Source organism: Poecilia reticulata, linkage group LG22 (genome assembly GCF_000633615.1).
Source record: "Poecilia reticulata strain Guanapo linkage group LG22, Guppy_female_1.0+MT, whole genome shotgun sequence".
NCBI classification, from domain to species: domain Eukaryota; kingdom Metazoa; phylum Chordata; class Actinopteri; order Cyprinodontiformes; family Poeciliidae; genus Poecilia; species Poecilia reticulata.
The window spans coordinates 11,596,234-11,622,781 of NC_024352.1; the positions used below are offsets into that span (position 1 = coordinate 11,596,234).

Sequence of the window (26,548 nt, forward strand, 5' to 3'; positions counted from 1 at the left end):
GCCATGACGGACTTAAGAAGGGTATATTTTAGGAGGCTAGGGATTAAAACAGGGATCTTAATAGTGACATATTAAGTTTAGATTGACAATGGAATATTAAAACCATTAATTTAAGTTGGATTTTTAATTATTATAACAGGTTTAAAATTTTTGAATCATACTTGACTTAAAAATATCTTAAAAGTAAAATTAAATGTAACTTACAGACATTCTCTGCTGCTGCTGCTGTTGTAAATTGTGACAAGAAATTTTGCCTGCTTGGAGAAGGGCAAAGAAATAATTTTGGTTTAATAATTTTACACGTTAGCATAGAAATAGAATAAAGGATGATCGCAAAGAAATGATGCTGCTGCCGCTCCATATTTGATGGGTTGTAAACGACCCACTCGAACACATTTGTTCCGTAYGSTGCRGAAACGTAAACAATAGAACAGGACGTAATGTCTTCCAGCGTTTTCTGTGTAACTGAGAGCTCGACACCAACAGCAGCACAGCATCAGCAGCCCACATTGCTGATAGCCGGGAAGGAGATAAATTAGTCCATTTCTATGCTTTCCTGTAAACTGGTTATGAGTCTGGTTTTTCACTTTTCTTGTATTCTAACTATTTAACCAACTGGTAAACAAATGTTTATATCTGTTTTTAAAAGAATTGTAGCTTCTCTCTTATGTCTCTATCAGATGAGCAGCAGTAGCAGCTTTTAGTGACATTATCATTAATAATAATTAGATTGTTTTTGAATACGATTCAGGATTTAAAATGAACTGATGAAGATGGTCTATGTGTCTAGTCTGGCCTGGGAGAGATGTCTGTGGTTCCCTTCTGGACCTGTTACCCCATCAACCCGATGTGGAAGGCTATGTTCAGAATTTAGGTCTCACGGCATCTCAACGTGTCGACATTGCAGCCAGTGGGMTGAGGGAAATACAGCTCCACTTCGTAGCAATTCAAGAGCTACACAGCTTTTATCGTGTCGCAAAACTTTTATCAGCATAGAAACTCCAAAGTGTGCTTTATACTTCTCTCAAAGTACCCCCAAGAATTTAAAACTACTTTCACCCCTAGTTAACACCGGTGCTGTGTTAACTAGGGGTTAACACCCCTAGTTTCATTACCTCCAGTATGAAACGGAGGTAATAGAACAACACAGCACTTTTTAAATGTCAATAATCAGAAGACCGAAATTGTTTCCGTTGTTTTAAAAGGTTTATGTCAGTSTGCCTTTTCCTCATCGATACGCTTCCCGATCGCCCTGCACCTTAGGGGCTTAAAAAAAGAGACGCGCACATTGTGCAAAACTCTGAAAAAGGAGAAGCGGGACATAAAAACTAGATGTGAATTATGGCATAAAAACAGAGAATCCGACGCTGAACGGTGAAAAATCAACACATGATGTGAAACACATGACGTTTAATCGTCRATTAAACGATAAAATAAATSTAGCAACAGGAAAGAAACTAAAGTGGACATAGCAATAAACCAAGAGAGGATAATACTAATCAAATGAAACTAAATGGAAATTAATGAAGAACAAAATGCAAGAATAGACTAAGAAACTAAAGTAGATACAGAGGAATAAACTCGTATGGCAAGACATTTCTAGCAATAATTAATACAGAGGACTGTGTGGCAAGAATAAACAGACACTATTTCCAAATAAAATGTAAAATAATATTGTTGAAGTGCCATGGGGTTTGTTGAGACCACATCTAGTACTGAGAATAAATATATCTTACAGACCATAACAGTAAATAACTTATCACTTATTTATGTTTTTAATTAGATTTGATATATTTATTTATTCAATATTATTTTTCATGTCAGTGTTAATGTTATGAGGCTGATGACTCCATGACACATTCAATTTACTCATTAGGATTTGATTAAGAACCAGATTTGTTCTTTGTAATTTCTGTCCAGTAAAACTATTAGTAAATCAATAGACAGGTCTATATAAAGATATAATCCATGTTTCTGTCTCATATTTGTATTGCATTAAAAGGACCTGKAACTTTTGTTTTTTCACTGAAAGCTCTGGTTTGCACAATAAATGCCATGTGGGTGAAATTTTATGGATGATACTCCGATGTCCCATTCTCCTGAAGGCAGCACAGAGCTGAACCGAAGAGAAGAAGAGTTATGATTAATGTAGTTACAGTTCTATCCATGTTTTAATGTTGCAGAGCTCAGTCGTTTGCAAATAGTTCACAGTTTAAACTGGCATGTTGTACATCTTTTATCTGGTCATTTTGTGCAAGATTTAACAACTAGAAAATTACACAAAATAAGAATATTTTTTCCACTCTGATTGGCTGCTGTTAGACCTACCGATTTTAACTTGAATGTTCATTGCATTTTTCGTAGACGCCTGTGAAAATAATTTCTATTCCCATGACTTTTTTATTCTCTGGGAAATTATTTGATGATAAATACAGAAACAAGCATAAAAATCAAAACATCTACAATAGTGATAGTAATATTAATAAAATAATGGTCAGTGCAAAGTAGCCTGCAAATTCTTTGGTGGGGGGCGGTGAGAGACCTGGATAAAGGCTAGGGGGGCGCTGGCCCAAAAAAGGTTGAGAAACACTGATGTAGACATTCGCTGAGCCAAGTAGCAACTGGACAGAAATCAGAGACAAGAATGGGGTTTTCCCCCCTCCAAAGCCTTTTCTGTGTTTCAGGCTAACATTTCAGCCTGTAATGCAGTGTGGTCAGGTTAATCACGGTACCATTTGTCTGGAGTGTGTGTGCGGTGGCATAGCGTGTGTTTCTGTGTGTCACAACTGGGTTATGTGATTTATGGGAGTCGAACTCTTACACACTTAAATTTAGAAATCTTTTCGGTGTGTGTGTGTGTGTGCATGCGTGTGCCAAATGATGGAGCAACACAAGAAGGGTCAAAGTGGCATTCCTGCGAAGACGAAACGTAAGCGTCGCACTCAGTAGTGAATTAATCATCATTCATTATAAAACACAGAAGATGTACCACATTATCCAGTTTCTGTTGGTTAAAAACAACTGAAACAGTTGCTCAAATTTGTCTCTTGTCTTCATATGCATCTTGCAAGCATTTGACTGTGACAGTCCAACATCTTTTTTTTTGTTTGTTTTACTGTGCAAGTCACGTAGCCAAAGAGAAGGACAAATGCAATTCAAATACTTCAACATAGCACTTATGAAAAATATAATCTGAAAAACAGAATGGCAGAAATACCAAAAAATGAAGGAGACTCCCTCCTGATCATCTCACGATGCTTGTACCCAATTTTCAGACTAAATGATGATATCAGAGTAAGGGATAATGACAAAATGTGATTTTTTTTTCTCCAGTGTAAAACAGGCTGGATTGTGGACCTTTGTTTACAGATTTCAGAAGGCATAAACAGATTATGAATTCAAAAGGTAAATCTTTCAGAGCTTCAAAGCTTTGTGCTTTTACGTATGAGCAACGGTGCATGTGGTTGTCGGTGGTCAATGTTTTAATCTGAACCGACTTCTGCTATGTGGAGTCAGAGATTGCCTTTGGAATCTGTAGAAGTAGAAGAAATAAACAGTGAAATGAAAAATGGCTACAAAGACCTTACCTCCAGGCATTTCTCTATTTGATCGATGGGCTTTAAAAAAATAAAAAAAAAATCATAAAAAGAAATGAAAAGAAGGGCCTCTGCCTCGCTTGATTTCCAACAATATATTTTTGCAAAAAAAAATAAAAATATTGTTCCTGGAAAAGCTATCTGATTGCAAGATATTCTTTAGTAAAACAAATGAGTTTGTGCAACTGTTAGGCTTCAAATCTGTAACCTGAAGGCTGTCAAAAAGGCTGAAATTACAAAAATTCTAAATGTTTCATTGGATTGAAGATTTCTGCTTTTTGTCAACTTAATTCCCTCTTTTAAGCATTTGATGAGTTGAAGTCAGCATACCATGATTTAAACATGGTTTTGTATCCAGTAAGGACTGCTGAAATATGACATATTATTACACCTGCTTTTCTAATTCTTCTTAAGTAGGGAAAAAAAGTTGCAGCATATATGCAATTGGCATTTTTTATTCAATCCCAAAGGAATAAAGGTTTTCAGAAAAAAACTGCTACGGGGTTGCAAAAAGCATGTCTCATTTCTGTTGCCAACTTCTGAGTTCAATCTGATTCATCAGCATGTGTGTAAATAAAGCCAGGAAGTGAAATGTTTTTTGTGATCCAATTCTGATTAAAAGAAAACACAGGATTCAACCTTTGGTCATATCATAAAAAAAGCATGACTTTAATGTTGTGGTTGTAGAAGTATTGTCTCAACTTGCCTTTTTATCTGAACCAGGATGACTAAGGTGTGCATCATTCAAGTGAGTTCAAAAGTAAAATACCTCAGGATTGCGATCTAAACAGAAACTGGGTCAAGCAGCAATGTATTAAATCAGAATAAATAAAATGTTTTTTAATTACATGATTACTGAATGTAACTACTGCTATACAATTTGTGGTAACTGTTTTCAGAAATGCGAGGGTGTTTTCCTGTATTCTCTATTTTTATTCTTTATTTTTGTCTCCCACTTTCAACTTTCTGCCCCACATTTCCTGTCTTGGCTTGTCTGGATACCCTTCTTTCACCTGGAAAATATTGACAAAATTAACAATATTCTGCCCTCAAGATTACACTACTGTAAATCTTTATTATCAAAAAATCCCCTGCAAAAAATAAAAATGTCATCCTAAATCCTGCAGTCAGAAAGATAGATGATCCATCCATCCATTTTCTTTACACCCTTGTCCCTTAGTGGGGTCAGGAGGTAAGATAGATATGTATTTTAATTTAAGCTTCTCGTTTTTGGCTATTTCTAAATTCAGAAAGAAAGTTACATATAGCTCTGAAAAACCAAGAACCATCCTATGTTTAATAATTATTTTGTAGCGCCTCTCTGCCTTGTTCTGAGGTTTCAAGGCGTAATCAGAGGGAGACCTTTTAGTTATCAGGCTCCTCTCCCATGGAGAAAACTGTCTGATTTTGTCCTTTAGGAGTAGATTTAGGTGTAGAATGAAGCTTTCAGTTAGAGCAGCTAGATATTCATGAGCTAAGTCTAAAGTTTTATTGCTGGACGAAATACTGAACACTCTTCTTCACTATTATTCTCTTCTTGCTCTAATTCATAAACTACAGTGCCTATCAAAGGTATTCATGCTCAAGTATTATTCTAGTATTTTTCAACTTTAGTATGTTAAAATCACAAACTTAAAAGTCTTAATTGCAGTTTATATCAAGAACATTTTCTTTTAATTAGTCACCTATATGTCATTTTTTCTTGGTGTAAATGCAGCCTTTCCATGAAGACCTCAAAGGCTGGTCAGAAGTGATCAACTGAATCTGACGGCATTTTATTAGACATCATTCTGATTAAATGTCTGCACTGCAAAAAATTTAATTTGATTAATTTTAATTACATTTTGTCTGAATTCCAATCTACATTGGGTACCGTGCGCGCCTTGTATAGTACCATAAGTTCACGTTTGTTGTGAGTTGACTCTATTTAAATAAGGAGAACTGAAGGTGAATGTGTAGGTCTGTGCTGGACTGTATCCCTCATTAAATTGTTAAATTGATTGCACATTGATTAACGCAAACAAAATAAGCAGAAAAAACCATTTAGGATTTTTTGCAATGATCGAAAAACTGTGACACTGCAACATTTCTGTATAAACACCTTGAAAAGTCAGGTTTAAGCTGCACCAAGAAGTGAAAAAAGACGAACCTTAGCTTCAGTTTAAAACTTAATCCCAAATCTGAGCTTTAGAAGAACCACCAGTGAAATACAGGCCGACTGATTTCAGTTAAGCTATCTGTTCCATCTTCGACATGATTTAACAATGTCTTAGTTAAAGGGAATCAGACAAAGCAAGCAGTAAATCCTGTTTAAGTGCAGCTCGTCTAGGAGCCTGAGCACAGAGGGAGCTGAAGAACACACAACAAAGGGCTCGGGGAGGATCCACCAAAGCCTCAGTTTGGGCTTCTAGCACCAGTCAAAGCAATATCTGGAAACACTTCTTTTATTTATTTTATTTTTTTTTTTGCAGAAAGAAGAAAAACCATGATTTCAGGCCCAGCATAGCTGCATCAAACCACACTGCCCACCATGGTCAGGTCTTAGAAAAGAAGTTTATACTGAAATGAAGTTCAGGCTAAACCTAGCAGTCTGGAGGCTACATAGCATGAGAACACCATCAGCGGAATAAGCCCAGCATCTGTCAGCCTGAAGGTCTTCTGAACTCACTTCCAAATACTGCGGATAATACAGGCTCTTCAACCTGAGTGCCTGCTGGTATAAAAGCAGCTTTGTGGCTGTAGGTGGAGGACGGAAGTTTTTCTCTTAAGGGAGATGCTGTAAAATGTTCTTTCAGAGTTGGCTAGAGGTTCTAGTTTCATTTGCGTGAGTAATTGTGTCTAGTCTTGGAGACCGTCCTGGCACTGGAGCAAGGAGCGAGAGAAGAAGAGAGGAAAAGCCGGCACGCCTATTGTTTATTGGATGAATTTAAAAGGAATGCTGAAAAAAAAGGGATTTCTCCTTCATAACATGCATATTTAAAATCAAAGAACAGGACAAAGCTGTGTACAAAGCTCTCCTCCTTTATGCCTGAATGCATAAGAAATATTTTGACAAAATTACAGCTGAAACCAGATGTTTACATACACTGTATAAAAAGTCACCCATCCTTTTTATTCTCATTGTTTGCTATTGAATCTGACTAAAATGTTCCTGTTTGAAGTCAGTTAGGATTACCAAAATAATTTATATCCACGAAATTCAAGAATAATGGAAGATAATTTGCGAGAACTTGAATTACTTTCTACAGAGGTCTACAATGTAGACTTGACCTTCTACGCTATATGACTGGGGTCAAGCGTTTTGAGTTTTCTTCAAGCGTCTCACAATAGCATGGCGAAATTTTGGCCCATATCTCCTGACATGGTTGTTTGATTTGTAATGTGCCATGCTCGCTCACACACCCTTTCACCAGTTTTCACAGAGTTTCAATGCGACTAAGATCGGAAAGTTGTCATGGTCACTCCAAAACATCATTTTCTTTTTGTCCTTAAGTCACTGTGTTACTATGTTGGTGATTTGCCTATGGTGATTGTCCAAAAAAAAACATTTGTGCAGAAAATTTAGTTTCCTGGCTCATGTTTTGAGATGTTTCAATATTTCCAGATTATATTCTTTCATGTCATCATTGATTTTGTGCTATGAATCAGTCCTTCATGAACCAAAATACCCCAGAAGATGACCCTGCTACCCTCATATTTCACAGTTTCATGCATCTCGCAAGAAAACCTCATGTTTTATTCCAGCTATGTTTTTTTAAACACAAGTTGTACAGTCGATAAGCAAATGCGACTCTTGCCATTGACTATTAGCAATCAGTGCAGCAGAGCAGAAAAAGTGTTGTTTTGAGACGGTTTACAGTTCGTTACAGCCTCACCATACGAGGGCAAAGGCAACATGTTGGAGGCGTGAGAATTGGAAACAGCCGGTTATTTCTGTTGTGAAACCCAGGGTGCATGTTCAGACATGTCTGTTGTTTGATTATACAGAAAAGCCAAAGGCCTCCATTCAGGCAGAAGAGCCTGTGGAGTGGGGTTGGCTGTGGGGCTTTACACAAGCCAACAGCAGACAGGAAATCAGGAAACCAGCAAAGAAAAGGGACAATAGCGTGGAGATTAGACATCTGTTAACCCCCCTCCTCTTTGTGATCAACCTGTTTGCTCACCAACTACAACTACCTTTAATAAGGAGTGGAGGCTAAAACAATTTTTTTTTTCCTCACCTCTCTCTTTCAAGCATATTCTCTGGAACTAAACCATCCAGCAAAGTTTCAATCTTTACTAATAACATGGAACATGGAAAAAATGAGCAGCTATAATTTACCACCTACTTCCCCCACAGGTAAAGGGTGCAGCCAATCAAACAGCAAAACTCAACTGTAACACCTATCCCTGCAGGGCAGACTTGCTCTGCAGTCACGATGGTGTTCTGATGACTTGCAGACTTTCTGAAATAGGCTGACTTCACAAAAGCTGAGACAAAAAAAAATGCAAAGCCTCCACCTGGATGCCCTTGTACTCTGACCTCCTCTGGTTTATCATTTACGCAAGGAGGCCTTTCACAAGCAACACACCTGGAGGTGATTCTGCAGCGCAATCCGGATTTTATGCCAACTGAAACAAAAGATTCATTGCCCATGAACTAACAGCGCTCTCTCCAGCTGAAAACGGTAAGAATTGTTTCTTTGCAGTTACCAGTAATTAATCCTAAATGAAATCTTCTTTAACCTTCTTCGGTAACAGGCTACACCTTTGTGTCAGAGTTTCAAAGCTGGGAAGTAAGCATTGCTCTCTGATGAATGACAAGTCTTATCTTGTCGACGAAGAGCTTGTGCAGTTAGAAGCAGCATAGATTCCTGGCTGAGGCGGGTGTGCATGTGTGGGCTTATAATATCCCGGATTTCTTTTTTTTACAGCACCGAGACTGGTAAGTTTATATAGTCATCCATTTTTATCTGTTTTATTGTTTTTAGTCATTCCAGACAAGCTGCTTGGAGAGAAAACCCATTTCATTATTTATTATGACCCTGGAGCTGAGGAAAGCGCTTAGAAAGAGAAGCAATAGCTAGGTATCTCTTGTAAAAGAGATCTTGGATCGCAATGAGACAACCTGTATAAATAAAGGTCAAATAAATAAAACAACTGTGTTCTTTTGGTCAATCTGTTTCATTGAGCTGGACTTCTACTTAGCCATGAGGTGTTTCCTCACAGCTGAATCATAACACTCCTCTTTGGTTGACCTGACATGTTTGGAAAGGAATGCTGTTGTGTCCACACTCTTCAACCTCCCGCTGCTGCTAAAGTGCCGATAAAACGTTTTACAGCCCGACGAAGCATGTTTGTTGAAGTGGCTTACAAATTTACAGAGTTAGTGTTTCAAGTCACGAATGTAGAGCTGTAAAAATCATTTACGGCGAGGAGATTATCTAATCGACATGCCAGAGTTGATGAACAGGGCTCTGGTTTTGGAAATAAAATGCTTACAGGTCACGAAATGCAAAGGCTCTTCCTCTGTAAGATGCTACATAATTACCGTTTATGCAAGATGTTGCCCAATACGAAGAATTTAAAACAGAGCCTTGGATTTGAAAGATATCATAGTTGCTATAGATTTTGTTTTACAAAGCAATTATTTTCCAGACTCAGTACTTTAGATTTTTCCCAGAAAATTATGGACATTCGACTAAAAGGTCTTAATTTAAAACTTGCTTACATGGTTGAGTGGCACCATCTGCCCAAAATAGCTTACGGTTTTGGTATAACGTGCACAATAGGGCCACAGCCTGGGATGTATCTGAACATTAATCATATCCATTTTTAAAATCTATAATTCAAAAAGCCTCCTGGACTAAATGCAGATTCTTTAAAATCTGATTTATCACTTCCAGTAATTTTATCCTTTTATAAAAATTTCCAAAAATAGAGGCTGTAATGCTCTGTCTGGCACTTTACAGTCAGTTTCGAATTAGAGTCCACTTGATTCATGAGTGAAAAAGAAAAATGGTGGTGGATAAAATGATACAAATCAAGATAAAGCATGTGCATTTAATGTAAAAAAAATCAATGTAAAATCAATCTACCAATTGAAAAAATAGACTTTCATCAGTTAGGATGATTAAAGAAAGAAAACATATGGAAAAACCAAATGTTTTTCTTCCCACACTGAATTTAATTTTATTTTTACTATATTTACTGGAATACATTATAAAAGCTCATTACTGACTTTTCCAGTCTGCATAGCAAACCTGAGATTTTGCCAAAAATAGTGACATTGTTAGAGGAATAACTGCATCTAATTGAACTTTACTCCACCATCTGAGGTGATTACAAAAAGTGTCTTCATTCATTCCACCACTTTGTTTTCCACATCAAATTTATTTTGATTTCTGACAGTTAAAGAGAAAAATACCTCCTTCTTTAAAAGCTGTGTGAAGAGACCCAAAACACTAAGCAATTACTCTTCTGGTGTTTGCAGTGCTTTGCTTTTCTTACTGGAATTCTTAAGTAGATTAATAGACTTCCTCTGGAGGTTATGCAGAAGACCACACCTGCACTTATGGGAAGAACCTAGGATTTGGAAAATAAATATTTATAAACAAAGGCTTCAAAGCATTGCTGGGTCATCCTTCTTCTGCCAAATAATACTAAATTTCACTGCGCTACGATCGAGACCAACAGGTGCAGTCTCTAAACAATGGCTGTCAATTCTCATTAAATCTGAGAACAGACCTCTGCACTTACATCTGGTGCTGAATACAAGAACGAGCGCAAACTCAGACTTGCTTCAGACTATCATTTGCTGAATCCTAATTGTCTTTTTGTTGTTGTTGCAGATGGCACTATGTATTTAGGCTGTATCATTTCCTGAGGATTCACAGAGATCAAAGTCTAATTCCAGTAAATCCATCAGGATGCCACTTAAAACGTCGCTGTACAGAAATCCATCCTCCAGTCGCTGGTCCAGCAGGAACTCAAAGAGGAGAGATGTGCTATCTGTCGAAATGATCAGTCTACCCCTGGGTGATTTCCGGCACGTCTCTCACATTGGGAGCGACGGCCAAGACGACAGTTTTGGAGATTTATCCTTCCTCAAAACGGGTCACGGCCTGCTCCGACAAAGTTCCAAGAGCGAACAGAACCTCTTCCTGAGCTGCAAGCCACCACCAAAGCCCCCGCGTCTGAACCTAGATGGAACGGAGGGAATGCAGAGCCCCGAGTGGTCTGTGGACCAGAAGAGAAAGAAGTGCAACTCTTTGCCTCTTCTGGACAGTGAGGAAGAAGATAAGTGCGAAAACGAGGAAGTGGATGAAACGAGGAATGACTTTGCTTCTAATCAGACTTGCCGGCCCGGACGTGGCAGCGTGGGTTCTGATAGAGATCAAGTGTTCACAGGGAGTTGTGAACACATTGATGAATTTAAGGATGAGGACAGTGGCTTTTCATTCAGCCTGGACCTGGGCCCTTCAATCCTGGAGGATGTTCTCCGGGTGATGGACAAACTGCACAACTGAAGAACCTTGAACAACTTGGTAAGACACTGGCTGTTGGAGAAGAAATTTTACTTAATACTCCTCTTGGGACACAACTTTGCATAACCGTGAGGACGTGATAAAGTGTAGCAAAGACTGGATAATTCTGCTTATAATTCAATTTGCGGGCCTGGCCCTGGTCTGCACAAAGAGTCTGCAGAAAGCTGTGACCAAACTGGAGATCAATTTACGAGGACAGTAGCTCTTTATTCAGCCTGGATCTGGACAAACTCATTCGGGAACAATGTTCTCCAGATCACCGACAAACTGTGCAACTATGCGAAATACTGACGTCATTACTTCTTTGGAAGACCCAACACTGTTTTATTAACAAGAATACTTAATAAAGTAAAAGCTTATATTTGCTGCTTCCTAAGATCTTTACTTGATGCAGTGGCACACAAGTAAAGACATTCTCAAACAAACAAATGAACATCTTGTTACTCTAAGGAGAACATGATGTTGTTCATAGAGCATTATGGTAACCAGCATTTGCCAACAACAGAACGGTAAAGATATGAACTTTTTTTTTTTTATGTCTGGGCATTTCTAACTTCATCTACATTTCCTCTTTACTATTATAACCTCCCAGCACACACTCAAAGCAGCTGTTAGGATTTAAGGGTGTTGTGTTTAAGAAAAGAAAAGCTGAGGCTGAAATCCCAGGTCCTTGAGCTGTGATGTCTTGAGTCTTGGCGTGCTTGCCCGTCTATTGTGTGCACAGGGCAATTTTTCCTCCGCACGCATCCTGGCGGCCCCACTCGAAGGTAGAGCAAGGTACCCCCCATTTCTCATTCCCGGCAGTACAGTGAAAACAAACATTTCGCTCTGCTTCCAATAAAAGCCAGCCAGTGGTGGCAGGTTGGGCAGCATACCAAGCCGTGCCACAGGTCCAAGACCTTATAAGAAGAAAGAAATGGCAGAACATGCTGTTTTGTTAGCTGCAAATCAGAGTGCGATGATCTGGCGGATGGCGCTCAAGAAAGAAAGTAGTGGTGAGTAACACTATACATCTACACAAGCAGGGAGGCTGGAGAGGAAGGGGGAGACAGCAGAGGTCCTAATGAGGACTTAAATACAACCCTCTGAGCAAATACATGCTGTGTCTCATGTATACGCATCGCATTTCTTCTCACATCATCCAAGTGGGAATTTGTGCAGACAATTGAGGTCTACTAATGGGGGGGGGGGGGTTCAGAGGATGATATGTGGGACAAGCCCGGAAAATGTTAAATTCCTTTGCACCCTAAAAGGTCAAGCTGGGAAATACAAAAACCACAAATGTCCTGTTTCAAGAAAAGACTCAGTATTCTATGCATGTCCAAACAGAAACAGCATTATTCCTGGATACATCTGCATTGTATGTCTGTTTTGGTGCCTGATGTTTTAAACTGGATACCTCTGTTTCTTGTATGTGTTATGACAAAAGTTATTGTGAAAGCATTTTTTGCATTGTAAAATCTACCGGTTTGTACTTTGGTTTGGTAGGCAAAAAAATGTACACCATTCAAATCCCATCATTGGTGGTTTTGTGGATAAACTGAATGGGACTGTTTACACAACAATGGGCCGACATGTACTTGGCTTCACAGCAAAAGAAGCCAAAATGGATGGATTATGTTTTGCATCTCACTGGTGTCCAAGCTTTTTTTTTTTTTTTTCCAGCAATCATTGTCTTGGGTACAAATAATTCAATGTGGAAATGGATGGCAATATATATTAAAACATGCCTGTTTTACAGTCAAAGATATTGCATTACAATTAATTTAACAAAACAACTGGCTTAGATGATTTCCATTGCTCTGGGGCATACCTAAATCAACACAATAAAGGTGGATATTGCCAGGTGTTGCACCACTCAGTTAAAGCTGGAGCCTTGTTCGCGACAATGACTCATAACGATTAAAGCTCAATTACTTCACAAATGAAAAATAAAAGTGCTAAGTAGGGCAGCTGCAATGGCACAAAATTGTAGACCAAATAAGAGGAGTTAAATCTTCAAATGTACGTTTATTTTCTGTTTCTATAAAATAGGTAAGCTCTATTTAATAACGATTAGTAGTCTGGGGGCAACTGGATGTGCTGGAGGATTTTTAGGGGCATCAGATTAAAATAAACAGATGCTACAAACAATACCTGATTATGCTACATTTTGTGTTGGTCTATCACATAAAATCTAATTTAAATTAATTGAGGTTTGTGGTGTAAAGTGGCAAAATGTGACTAACGTTCACAAACATTACTAAATGTACATATGTCAAAGTGAAACTTATGAACTCATCTCACAGCTATAATATTATATAGTCTTGAAAAAAAAACAACCTAAAATTAAGTCAAACATTTTGACTTAATTTTTAGGGCCATAAGAACTAAACAATAATACAATCAGGGTAAGATGCGAAGCGTATCTTTTTCTTACACAATCGTGTCCGAGCAGAAAAGGGTTCAAGCTAGATTTCAGCATACCGATGGCTGGGCCACACGCTACGCATCTATTCCAGACAGAAGGAATATTTTCTCAGAATCCACTTTTCAGGCACTAGGAAACCAGCACACTGGGGAAAAAAAGTCCAGGAATAGCTCGTCTGATGCATCTGGTTCTGTCGTGACAACCCCGAGTTGACTCTGGGTCTCGATGGAAGAGGCAGGCATATAAAACTCTGATTTAAATGCTGTATGATGTATTAACCTTAAATAATACGATATCCTAAATTGAACCATGAACACACAGTGATTAATGCTGAGATCATCTCCCAGGAGACCCAAGCATATGTCTTGGCAGACATCTGTGGAAGTACTGCAGTTACAGTCTATCAGTTATTAGACTGCAAGCTATACGGTTGGCCACATGTGTGAATCCTCTTTCTGAAGCTGCAAGCATGAGCCCGTCTTAGAAGAGATTTAATTTATAGGTACAGTGGCGTTTGGCTTGAATTTGTTTGATCTGATCACCAATATGTTGAAGGAGACAATTTTATAAAACATAAATTTTGGGGATTCTTATAGGCATGCAGAGCCACAAATCTGCTCAAATTTCACATTTCCACCACCTGCTTGTTGACTATGGCAGTTCATATGATATTTTATCCTTTTATTCCAACTTACAAGGCAGAAAATTACAGAAAAAAAAAGAGAACCATAAACACGATTTCCTGACAGGAATTAATGAGATGAATCATGCCATGGCATCTCTTCTCTTTTGTGAATTGAAACAAGTTTTAACACTGTTATTAAAATAAAGGAAAGTGGTCTGGAGATTTACAAAATGTGTTGGCTGGCAGACTGAAAACCCCCCCCAAAAAAACAGCAAAAACCAGCTTTTTGGGGAGGAGTTTGACCTTTTTAAGAGTTCAGGAAAAACGGAGCCAGTATTCGTGAGATTAATCCGTAAACCTCTCCTGTATCCAGGAGTTTATGGAAATCCATTGTAGAGTTATGACTTTTCTTTCTTCAGGCCACTGATTAATACGTCTACATTTATATCCTTGAATAAGCATGATGTATTGCATGAATTTCACTTCTTTTGTACTTCACTTAGAAATTTCAGCAGGTCTAGCATATTATTTAAATTGATCCTTTGCCAATTGTTTTATCCACAGTGAAGCCAAAAAGATTAAACCTAAAATGCCTTCCCCCCCCCCGAGTAATGAGGTTTTTTTATTATTAGACAAATATTAAGATTTTATTTAGTTTGTATGTGTTAAACTTTCTTAGAAAGGGATCATGATGAAGAGTATGACACAGCTCCCTTCTTTATTAGAAAATCCCCATTGACTCCAGATGCATTTATTGAGCCAAGAAGTAAAGGAGCGAGAACTGGGGTGAAGTCATCTGTGTCTTTAAGCTCTCTTTAGTCCCACCGTGGCCTGCCGAGCACTGTGTTTGGACTGATGAGGTTAAAAAAGCAAGACCTCACCCACTTTGACCCTATGTAGTTACAGATGGCCAAAGCTGGGGAACCAGGGAGAGATCAGATGTTTAGATCACAAATGGTTTGTTTTTTTTCCCCCAGAATCCACCCAATCAATGTCCACTACCTCCAGACAAAATCTACAATAGTGTATACTGTAACTGTCTGGCATCTCTTAACGGACAAGTATTGCATTGAGGGCCAAATGAAAAATTACCCAATCAAAATAACATTTTCATACTTGCTTGCAATGAAAAAAAGGTTTAAAAAAAGTATAAAAGAATCAGCTTTGGATGTCAGAAAAGCAAACTGAGTTAGTATAATAGCATTTAAAAAGATTAGAATGACAAGTCCCAGTGTGCAGGCTGAGTCTCGGATTCTAACCCCATGTAGGAGGTCTGACACCCCTCACTGGGCTGAGGGTTGAAATACAGTTCACCAGAAACCAGAGACACAGATAAGTGCAAAGAAAAAGTCCACTGATTGAAAAACATTTAGACATTTTTGACAGAGAAGCTGAAGAATTTAGGAAGGAAATTGTGCAGACTGGATCAATCTTAAAATGCTTAATAAAAATCTCAGTTGAATTAGGAAATGTCATTTCTGGAAACTGTAATGCACACCCACACATGAGATGCAACCTTTTCCCTACAAGAACTCCTTTTCTCGAAGGTTTTTTGAGACAACCTCGCAAGATCAAAGGTGCAGTTAACAAAACCTATTTTATCTGCAAGTGACATTCTGTGTTTTTTTTGGTCTCAGTAGGTGATGTCTCCATCACTACCTCAAACCCTCTTCTGATTGGTGTATCATCCATCATCTCACTCCCTGGAAGATTAGGCATCTTTCATCATACGCGCTTTGCTACATTTGGGAAAAAATAAATAAATATTTCTTAAAATGTGACATGTGCCATGTGTCACTTTGTAACTTACTTTAAGCTCTTATTGAAAAACTTTTAAGATATAATAAAGCTTAGCAGCAGGAAACACCAGTACCATCTGCCCATTTTTATAGTAATGTGTGACAGACTGAACCAATCTTGAAGTTAACGTCAACTTGTCCCTCCAGATGAAACAGGGAGAGGCAGAGGCGGCAGAACCACCAGGGCAGAGGACAGAGTTATCTTTGTTCCTTATGTTTGTTTCTACTTGTTACTTAATCATTATTATAGTTTATTATGTCCCTTTCATGCTACAAGAAATTATTTAATAGATATTTGCCTGACTATTTTACAGTGATTTGAAAAACAAAATATTACAAAAGGTCAATATAAGAAGTTGCACATCTTTAAAGGATCCAAGTAAAAAGACAAAAAAAAACAACTAAACTTGAGGATTAAAGTTCACAAACGCCGGTATGAATACACAAAAGCTTTTCTTAAAATAATCCCGAGAGTCAGGCTGACATGTTTGGCTGTCATTATTGCACAGTGCCTCCCCTTGGCTGCCGTGTGAAGTGAAGCATTCCTGGACTCTCCCAGGTCAGTTACATTAATGAGCACCCAACCAGGCTCTCTGAACCAGTGAGAGGCCACCGCCTCACCACTCCAAAACAAATAAACTGAGGTCCACTTACCCGACCACACTGACTGTGGCCAAAAAGAACAAAAGTGCAAACTCTGGGGCAACATTTGAACCGTTGATATGGAAGAACAAAAAAAATAAAAATCTGAACATTTACATAACTCTTTCTACAGGGAGGTTAATATTGTTGTTGGAGAAACAGCAACCAGCAAAACGTTGTAACACTGGGGAAGCATGTCCTATGACAGCAGAAGGAAATATAAAAGAATACATTTCTGTGTTATAAGAGTACCTGTGAAGACATGAAATGGCCGGTTTGGGATGCCGCAGCAACAACCTCAGGCTGTCCTTCCAGCCATGTAATCTTCAAGGGGTTACCACTCAGCCCACTTTCATTTTTAACAGCCAGTTCCTAAAATGAGATATTTAAATAGAATTAGCATTAATTAAACCACTTGATCTCTATGCTTTGCATGAAGTTGTAATAACCTTTGCTAAATTTTGGTTAGAACCAACGTTCCTCAACAGAACAGATGCACAAACAGAAATATACTGTTGAGGTTAAAATTTCCTTTATAATGTGCCCCTTTTTTTCAGATTTTCTCATGGTATAAACCATAAACTTCAATGTCTTTCATAAGGTTTTTGGGGTAAGATTACCACTAAGTAGGGTATAAGTGGAAGGAGAAGGAAAAGAATCCATAATAAAAAATAAAAAAAACTGGTTATAAAATAAAAATCTGAAACGTTTGATGTGAATTGTCTGATCAACAGATTCAGTGGTTGCTGGTGGTAGCATCATGCTGTGGAAATGCTTTACTGCATCAGGGGCAGTAAAGCATTTCTGCCCCTTTCTGCTAAGTACAGGGCAATCTTAGAAGAATACCTGCAAAAGCATTGAGACTGGACTGAAATGAGGATTCACTTCCCTGCACAACAATCCTAAACATACAGCAAGAGCAAAAGTTGTACAGTTTAAATAAAGTGATTTTAATTAGCTAGCATTTCCCAGTTAAGGTAAAGAGCTAAAACCAATTAAGGATCTGAGATATTAAAAATGTACGTTCACACCTGCTCTCAACAAAGTCTCAGTGAATTTGAGCAGAGTTGTTGATGCACAGGGGCTTTGTGCAATTGCAGATTTTTATTTGCTAAAAAAAAATGTAGGAGCATGCAATTGTGCAGGTCTGTTTGCACAAAATCCCAATAAAAACACATTGAAGTTTGTGGCTCAATGGGTATAAATACTTTCGCAAGGTTCTAAAGCCATGGAAATGCCACGATCACTGCCTAAATCCAGTAGACTGACAGAAATGTTGTGTTGAGAGGAAACGACAAACAAAGGAACACCAAAACTAAAAAGAGCCTGCGGAGCCAGACAGTGGGGAACAATGACTCATGTGCTTCAGTTCGATGGTTCCAATCAGTGCAACAATTTTGAAAGCGCGGGATCATTTTAGGTCAAAGACAACTTCTTGGGGTCAGGACGTCTGTCAGATATTATTCCTAGTAATGATCTAACTCAAAACTCGTTCTAAGACTGTGTGGCAAGTGGTGAACTAATGTGGTTCAATTCAAAAAGTCTCCTAAGGAGATCCTAACCAGAACAGTAAATGTGAAGGCCTCGGGTACTTACAGCTGCTCTTACAGATGCAAACTCCACAACAGCACTTCCTTTCTTCTTACTTGATATGATCACATTTAAAACATCCCCGTACTAGATGACACAGCAGGAGGATAAAAGCATGAGGTGGAAGGGAAAGAAAGATGCAGAACATTTGAATTAGTATTTCCTTTCACAGCATAATCCATAACCATGAAAACAAAAACATATGTAGAGTCAAGATTCAAAACAGTGCTGAATGTCACACATTTGAGAAATACAAGTTAGCAATTTACTGAATTGGAGAAAAGTTGGGGGTTTTTTTGGGTCACATGTATTCACAAGAAAAAAAGTATAAAATACAAAGTTTACACACCCGAGACAACGGCAAGTTTAGGTGATGTAAAAAAATAAATCCAACATACAGACTCCAGTACCATATGAAGAAAACTGTATCATTTGGAACAACAGCTGGGAAAACAGTTTACCTTTGTTTCATCACACCATTACATATTCAGTCACTATTTTTCTTGAAGATGAAAACATTAGTCAGGCTTGGATGTTTTTCTTTGAGACAGAAAGATATCTGTCTTGCTATTCCAGATCTCAGATAGGATGGCAAGAAAGAAACCCAGACATACAAAAAATATAGGTGACTATTGTTTCATGCTGACTCATGACAGCATCCTTGACTAGTTTTCTTATCTTTTCATCAATTTTGGGGGGGATCTTCAGTTCTTACTAATGTCACAGATGCACCATAGTTTCTCATCTTGATTATAAAAGTCTTCCCTATGTTGAATGTTATGTCTAAAGCTTTGGAAATTAAACTACACTGAAATTAAAGTGTAGGTAGTACTGGAAAAATTTTGCTGCAATTAACCCCTAGCTACATATCTAAGAGAGTAAAAGAGGAATAGGTCAGAAATTGATATTTTCCCCCACATTGGTGGCTGGATGATGGAAATAAAGACAGGTTATGATACAATTGCTTTTTAAGACAGTATTAGAGAATAGAAAATATTTCTTGTATGTTTAGCTCTATCAACTCTAAGGAAAGGCCATTTGGTAATAACCTGTTCCCTGTTTTAGCCTTTCATGGGAGCAAAGAGAAGGCGGGGAAAATTCAGCTTTCTGGGAACTCGAAACTCTAGGAATGCAAATGCTCACTGAGGACACTCTGAATCCAGCCAACAGTGACAAAGGAGAGTCTCAAAAGGCTTCTATTTCACGAAATATAAATATCTTAACATCTTTTTTTGCCCCTTTAAACAAAGATTTATTATTGCAGGCAGCCAAAGTACACAAGTCCACTCACGTACGCATACATGCACACTCATAACCGTCCGCATTTTCCCACAGAGGGTTGGCTATTTCTGCTTATCCAAACCATTAACTGTCACTCACTCATGGTTGCCATTAAAAACATTACACATTTTCTTTGCCTAGAAATTCGAACAGGAACACTTATTTTAAGACCATACTGGATGCATTCGTGAACAGAGCAAATTCAGCTGTATTACTTTGGGCAACTTGACGTCACAGACACTTGCCCCATCCCAGTTTGAGGCCAACCTGCACCCCACCAAAAACCCTCATGACAGATTGTGGCAGTAGGTGGTGGGTTGCATGAGAACAGCACATTTCCTAAAACCTCCCTTGGTACCGTTTAATCACCTGGTAAGAGGGGCACAAACAATGCCGTGCGTGGCTTTTAAAGGGCACTACAACATTGCCCTCAGCACTTTCACTGCTACAAAACTTAATAGGCCTTGTTTAGGGGGAAGTGTAAACAATCTAGAGCACTGATGTCATGCAGGCCTCAAATAAGGGTGGACTTTTGCGCGCAGGTTTGTTCAGAGTTAGCTCTTGAAACCCTAAGAGCGTGAAAAAAAGATTTCAATAAATAATTTCATTTATAGCAGATCAGCACAAGTTACATTTCAGGACACCCACCTTATGAAGCAGCTTAAGCAGAACATCTTGAGAATAACCTCCATTCAGCTCGTCATCTTTCTTGCATTTCCATTTTAACTGCAAAAAAAAAACAACAACAAAAAGGCCAATATTAGTCATAATCACTTTCAAGAAATAAAGAAGTGCATGATAATGGATAATCCTTAAAGCAAAAGTGATTAAACTCAGCTGCAGAGGAGGCGAACCGTGCCAGACAAGTTTGGCTCTGATGAGAAACAGAGAGCTGAAAAACATCAGGACAGGCTGAAGCTACGGGAGAAAGAACTCGTTACGCTCTTGAAACATCGGCACAGAATCACCTGCAGGACCTGCAGTCAATTTCCATTCACAACAGTTTTGGTGCTGCACGAATGGAGAGAAGCTTCTATTATGGGCATCAGAGACTGCATGGGGACTCACCTTCAAAACTGTAACTTAACAATCCTCTGCAAGTTGATGCCTGAGCTTGTCGATCATTACTTGAATCTTTTGATACAAGTAGTCAAAGATAATCCACCAACCAGCCTCTAAATAAAATCCCAAACACTAAACTGCCTTCAGGAAATCAAAAAGGAGAGTCCAGCTGTGAGTAAAATAGCATCTGTATAAAACTTGGAATAATTCATTTGGCACCAGAGATGCTCGTAGCAGCTCTGGAGGAGCCGCAGAGCTCTGGTGGAAGAATCCTTTGCCATGATAACTATTAGACGTCCACCTCATAGATTGGGGGCAGAGAGGGATGAAGAAGGCTACTGTTAAAAGACAGTCAAAAAAGTCACATTTGCAGAGTGCCATAAGCACCCATGTGGAAGAAGGTGCTCTAGACAGAATTTTACTTTTCTGGCCTTTGCAAAACTCTGTGTGGCAGATAACTAACACATCATATCTCCGTGAATACATCATCTCCATGTTGAGAGATGGTGCCAGAAGTTTCATGCTGCGGGGCCCTTTTCTTCAACAAGATATTGTCAGCCAGGCTATACTCTATAAAAATTTTTAAAAAAACATCTAGAAAAGCATCAGCTACAGGAGGAAGAATCTTTTAAGCTCTTAAAAACCTGTAGCCAATTTCCATCCATACCTGTTGGTGCACAAATGAGGGATCTCCTAAGGATGTGTGCATCAAAAACTGGTGAGTCACCTGCTAGACCAAGTCTCACCAGAACACTGATTATTCACCATCCACTCCTACAGAGGCTGATCCCCATGCGTGTCTTTTTACATATGGGAAATTTCTACTGCTACAGAATCTTCTTGAAAATTCAATTCGGCATGAAAGCGACCACAGAAGGCAACATAATCTATTAGGATACTTTTTCCTATTTTTTCTGTTCTCAGGTCCTGTCACTAAATGCTGAAATGAGTTCCCGTACTCCTTAAAAAAAAAAAAAAGTGATATTGTACAACGTCTCATATTCAGACAAACCACAGCAGAAAACCGGCCAGTTTTATGGCAACTGCTGAGAGCAACATAATGAATGGCAAGCACAGGGGGTTGATTCAGTTCCAGCAATCTGCTCACTGTCAAAGAAACATTTTCTGGGAATTTTCAAATCCATGTAGCATTTGTACAATAATTATCGCTGAAAATGTTCATTCCCTCCTCCAGCAGAACTTTCTCCTTGCTTAATAATAACTGTCCTAACCATTAATCTTTAAATTAGATGCTCAAATATTTGTGTGATGTGATGTTTCCAGCCCACAAAACTGCTGTTTTTGATCATGACTTAAATAAATTTACAAACAGTAAAGATATTAGTGGAAAAGATCCAAATGGCAAATTAATAGAAGGGCCTGGTAAATAGCAATGTTTTAAAGCCAATGATGAATTGTTCATATTTGCTGAAAGATTAATGATATTTTTCAATAAAAATGGAAATAAACATTGAACACTAGTGGGTGGCTTCAAAAGGATATTGAAATACGCAATCCTAGTTTTACACAAAACAGATCTAGATTTTTGGTGCAGGTGCAGGTTTAAATAAAATTACATAAAGACTGAAAAAAACCTATGATCTCTACTCTTCACAAACTAGTTAGTTGAAAAACTTTACTTTCCTTCCACTTCTTGTTATATGCCGCTTTGTTTTAGTCCAAAGAAAATCCCCAAATCCATTGGAGTAAATGGGCAAAAGGTCACAAAATGTGTAAAAGCTCAAGAACACTTTTGCAAGGAATCTAAACTGAGAAAAGAACATTTAACATTTGCTGCGACTTTCTCGTGTTTGTGACTGTGGTTTGGGATCCTGTCAATATAGCTTTTGTTTTTTGTTTTTCAAGCTGAATATACAAACGTCTGGGGATATTGCCGCTGCTTTAGATGGCTTTCAATTACTAGAACCAGGTTTAGGGTGTAAACACATTAGCTAACATTCCTTGCATCCGTTAACACACACAGAACCAGGCCATTTCCAGGAGGAAATATAATAAGCCTTCTTTTGGCATAAATATTGGTCCCCTGACAGAATCGTGCCTAATCGGGAGGAAGTGGTGTGAGAGCAACATATGTGCTAAGTGATGAGACGGCATTTGTGGTCTCTGAACAATAAATTACAAACAGCTAACGGTTGTGTAAAATGTATACCAAGCCTCCCATTCTGATTTCCACGAACTGCCCTTAGGTGTTGAGTCTTACCTTCAGTTTTGGGGTTACGTTGCTCTGGGAATATCTCTCCCCTCCTGAGTGTGAGAAAAAGCATTAGAGACGGTTGAGACAGTGAGGTAAAAAGACAAAGGAGCAACTGTGTAATTGAAATATGGTACTCAAGAGAGTCGTCAAGGGGCTTGTGCCGAAAGACAGCAACTTAGAAATGGCTCCCATGTGGTACATTTTTTTTACTTTTGGAGACATGGCTCTGATCAGGGGAGGGCTGAGTGCGTGCAAACAGAGAGGACTCAAAGTATGTACAGGCGATGAACAAGTAATTGCACACCCACAAAAGAGGGTCAGGTTTACATCTCCAGAAGACTCCGGCGCTTAAAACAACGAAGGAAAAGGAACGAGGTCTGACGGACAGTTCTGTGTGCGTGCGTGCGTGCGTGCGTGCGTGCGTGCGTGCGTGCGTGATTTGCCTGCAACGCCACTTATCACCAGGGCTTGTCTCATCTGCATAGCGTGTGTGTGTGTGCATGTGCGTGCGTGCGTGCGTGCGTGCGTGCGCGTGCGTGTGTGTGCGCGCGCGCGTGCTTGGCACTTTGCATTCCTATGATACTTTGCCAAGACGCGTGACTGCCAAATGAACTAAAATAAACCTCTTCTCATATAAGTTCAGCTATTGTTATTGTTCGTTGCTTGAATAATATTTGGTGAACCACAGGCAGAACGGTGGCTAGTGTGGTTAGACAGGCTGGATGATTGCTTGGAAACAAAAAACATCAACTAGCTGATCAAACTGAATTTATAACATCAGAACGTGAAAACACCGATACATTTATGATAACCTGGACAAGCACAGACTGCTGATGGATAAATCCAAGAAGAAATCAAACCTCTCTGAGTGTAGTTTCCTGGTTGTTGCTGTGCTTCTGTTTCTCTCTGGATCTGCTCCCTGATGAGCCTCTGCTCTTCTTCAAGTTGTCGGGATCCCTCCTCCCTCAAGCGGGCGATCTTTTAGGGTCAGACACCCAAATAATACGGTGTTAATCACAAACCTGCATGAACATTTTGTAGACAGAATTTCTTTGAATTATGATCTTTTGCTATTTTAATGCTGAGCTAGTTTTCGGTCCAGGTCTGTGTTTCTATGAGCGTAAAGAAAAATAGATTTTACACTTTACGACAGTAATACATAGACACGTTAAGTGCCAAATGCCACTCCTCGTCATGAACAAAACCACACCTTTCTCAATTGTATCTTCCAGTCAGAACAAAGTTATGCAAAATGTTCTAGTGGTCTTAGTGACAAATATAATCAAAGATAATAAAAACTATTGTCTCAGATTGAACCTTTGATCTTTCCCCAAGTGGCTGGATGACTCAACTAGAAACTGAATCAGGAACACGTATTTGACAAAGAACAGAATAAAGCACCTGCTTGTGTTTCAGACTTTCCTGGACACGTTAGAATAAGTCATTTCCAGGAAGCATCTGTGGTCTGTCCCATTTCTAAATTACAAAGTTTTCTTCTTCTGCAACCTCTCCTGACTGTTGAGCAGTTAACTCTCTCTGTACAAACTTATTCAGAATTTGTGACAATCGAACCAGAGACTTCAGTGTACCTGGTTTCTAAATCCATACGAATCTAAATCCTCTTAGAGTGTTTTGCATTTTAACATTGAGGCAAAATATGTTACAGAACCAAATTTCACCTCATTCACAGGCTGAAAGCATCATGTCAAATGTCGACCAGATTTGCACAACTTAATAATTTGCCCAATACTACTCATCAACACAAAACATTAAAACACTGCTTATAGTTTTAACAACTTAAAATATATTACAAAAATAATTTATCATTTTGTGTGTGGCCCTGCGACAGACTGGCGACCTGTCCAGGGTGAACCCCGCCTCTCGCCCGAAACGTTAGCTGGAGATGGGCACCAGCAACCCTCCCGACCCCATTAAGGGACAAGGGTGCAAGAAAATGGATGGATGGATGGATTTTGTGTGTGCTTGTATTAATGAATATAGATATTGTACTTTATGTGATTTACGTAGGAGTATCATAGTACACAAAACAAAGTAGATGGCATTTTAATTTAATGAATATGTTTTAGTATGCATGAGAAATCAAATATTTCCCTATACTAAATTAGGAGACTTCTGACTGCAGCTAATCATGTTGGATGTTGTCAAAATAAAGGGGGCTAAATAAAAGCGGATGCCACAATTTTTGGATTTTTATGTGAGAAACAATTTGAAAACCATGCGTAACTTTTCTTCCACTTTCCAATTATGAACTTGATTGTGTTGGTCTTGATTGCGTGGTTTTAATGTGACAAAATATTCTTACTGTTCAACACACTTCAGATATTCTTACCTCTTCTTCAAGTGTTCTTGTGATTTGCACTTCCTCCTGGCTCTGAGCCTCCGCTCGCCGTTCTCTGGCCTCCAAGTCTGAAAAAGAAATAGACTCATGATATGTTCAAAATGAAGTTTCTGCCAGTTGTTTTAAAAATGTTTGACTTTGTTTCATTAACCCTACAGTACCTATAATAAAACAAGTAAACAGCAACTACTCACCAAGTTTAATTTTCTTCCTTTTATCATCTAATTTCTTGTTTCGCTCTTCAGCTTGTTTCTTGGCAGCACGAATCTTGTCATAGGCAGCCTGGAAAGAGCGATAGTCACAGGTACGAACTGTCTGATGGTGTGGGAGTGAATCAGGGGGATTTTTACAGGTTAAAAATACATTGTTGGTCTCACCTTGGCTGCAGCATCAGTGAGAACTTCAAGAGCTTGGGACAATTGATGGAAGAGCTCCGCTGTAAGAAAGAGACAATGGCAAATATGTGAGCTCTACAGCAAAAATAAAAATACATAATGAGGCTAATAAGTGATAAAAATGTAGACATACAAGTCAATGTTTCACAATTAAGGAGATAAAAGAAAACAGAATAAATCTACACACGATGTAAACTTAATTTATGGATAAAGCATTGAACATTTACATAAAGAAACCAGAAGTTTCCCCTTATAAAACCTGCCTCCTCCAATTAGAAATGGCGAATTGTCTTCACCTCTCTCCATCCATCCTCAGTTTCCCTCCACTCCAGCTTAACACAAACCCAAATTTATAAATGTACACACTAGGAGACCACATTCCCCGGGCTCATCCTACACCACTGACCATCCTGGCCAACCTTAATCATTCACTTATGGAAGGCCCAACAGGATGATATTGTTACTCCCTGTGGGGACTGGCAATACACACAAACAGATGATAGTGCTAGCAAAGGCGGTCAGGTTACCTCCATGGATATAACTGGCTCAAAGGAAATCCAGCGGGGGTTGGGGGGGGGGGTTTAAGAAGAATCTGCCATGCCTAAAAGGCAACTCATAGTGTCACAATATGGTTGGTTGAGAAAAATGAGGGATTTTATGAGGGGTATCGTCAATCAGTGAAGAATGATAAGCTTTAAGTCTCCTTTTCCATGCATACAGCTGCCCCCTTAAGGGATGACAAGTTCCAAGTCAAGTTCTGCTTTCGTGCGTGAGAGGCCAAGTCTGTCTATGTGTGAGTTCAAATGTTGAGGCCCTCCAAACCGCTCCTTTTCCATTTCTGGGAAACCGACCCCCTGCTTTTGTACTATTCCTCTCAACCTCCTAACCGTATCAATTTCCAATTTTTTTTTTTTTCCTGTCACAATCAGAAACCATCTAAACCATCCAGGAACCACAGTAACCTCCCTTGAAAACATACCTCATTACCAACCTTTTGTGCAAGTTGCTTCAACCCCCCCTACTGACAAAAAGCTACAGTGAAAGTCTT

General features: G+C 38.8%; 2 protein-coding genes across 3 annotated transcripts in view; one reads left to right on the forward strand and one right to left on the reverse strand.

Moving 5' to 3' along the window:
* dnajc17 (DnaJ (Hsp40) homolog, subfamily C, member 17) overlaps positions 1 to 26,548 on the reverse strand; it is a 42,003-nt gene that overhangs the window by 6,504 nt on the left and 8,951 nt on the right. The window contains exons 3-10 of the mRNA XM_008399437.2: positions 25,483 to 25,541; positions 25,300 to 25,387; positions 25,097 to 25,173; positions 23,607 to 23,724; positions 22,753 to 22,796; positions 20,118 to 20,195; positions 18,195 to 18,275; positions 16,851 to 16,970 (exon numbers count right to left, since the gene is read on the reverse strand). Of these exons, the coding sequence (XP_008397659.1) occupies positions 16,851 to 16,970; positions 18,195 to 18,275; positions 20,118 to 20,195; positions 22,753 to 22,796; positions 23,607 to 23,724; positions 25,097 to 25,173; positions 25,300 to 25,387; positions 25,483 to 25,541 (665 nt within the window). The remainder of the gene's footprint in view (positions 1 to 16,850; positions 16,971 to 18,194; positions 18,276 to 20,117; positions 20,196 to 22,752; positions 22,797 to 23,606; positions 23,725 to 25,096; positions 25,174 to 25,299; positions 25,388 to 25,482; positions 25,542 to 26,548) is intronic.
* On the forward strand, positions 6,653 to 12,979 carry LOC103458539 (cdc42 effector protein 3). Of its 2 annotated transcripts, none has more exons than XM_008399435.2 (2): positions 6,653 to 8,263; positions 10,427 to 12,979. In XM_008399435.2, exon 2 carries the CDS (start codon positions 10,505 to 10,507, stop codon positions 11,102 to 11,104), a length of 600 nt encoding a protein of 199 aa, XP_008397657.1. In that variant the 5' UTR covers positions 6,653 to 8,263; positions 10,427 to 10,504; the 3' UTR covers positions 11,105 to 12,979. The 2 variants fall into 2 exon arrangements, with proteins under 2 accessions (XP_008397657.1, XP_008397658.1); XM_008399436.2 differs by lacking the exon at positions 6,653 to 8,263 and adding an exon at positions 8,297 to 8,520.

Bases quoted from the DNA above. Each gene is read 5' to 3' on its own strand.
- LOC103458539 (XM_008399435.2), top strand. From the start codon at position 10,505: ATGCCACTTAAAACGTCGCTGTACAGAAATCCATCCTCCAGTCGCTGG.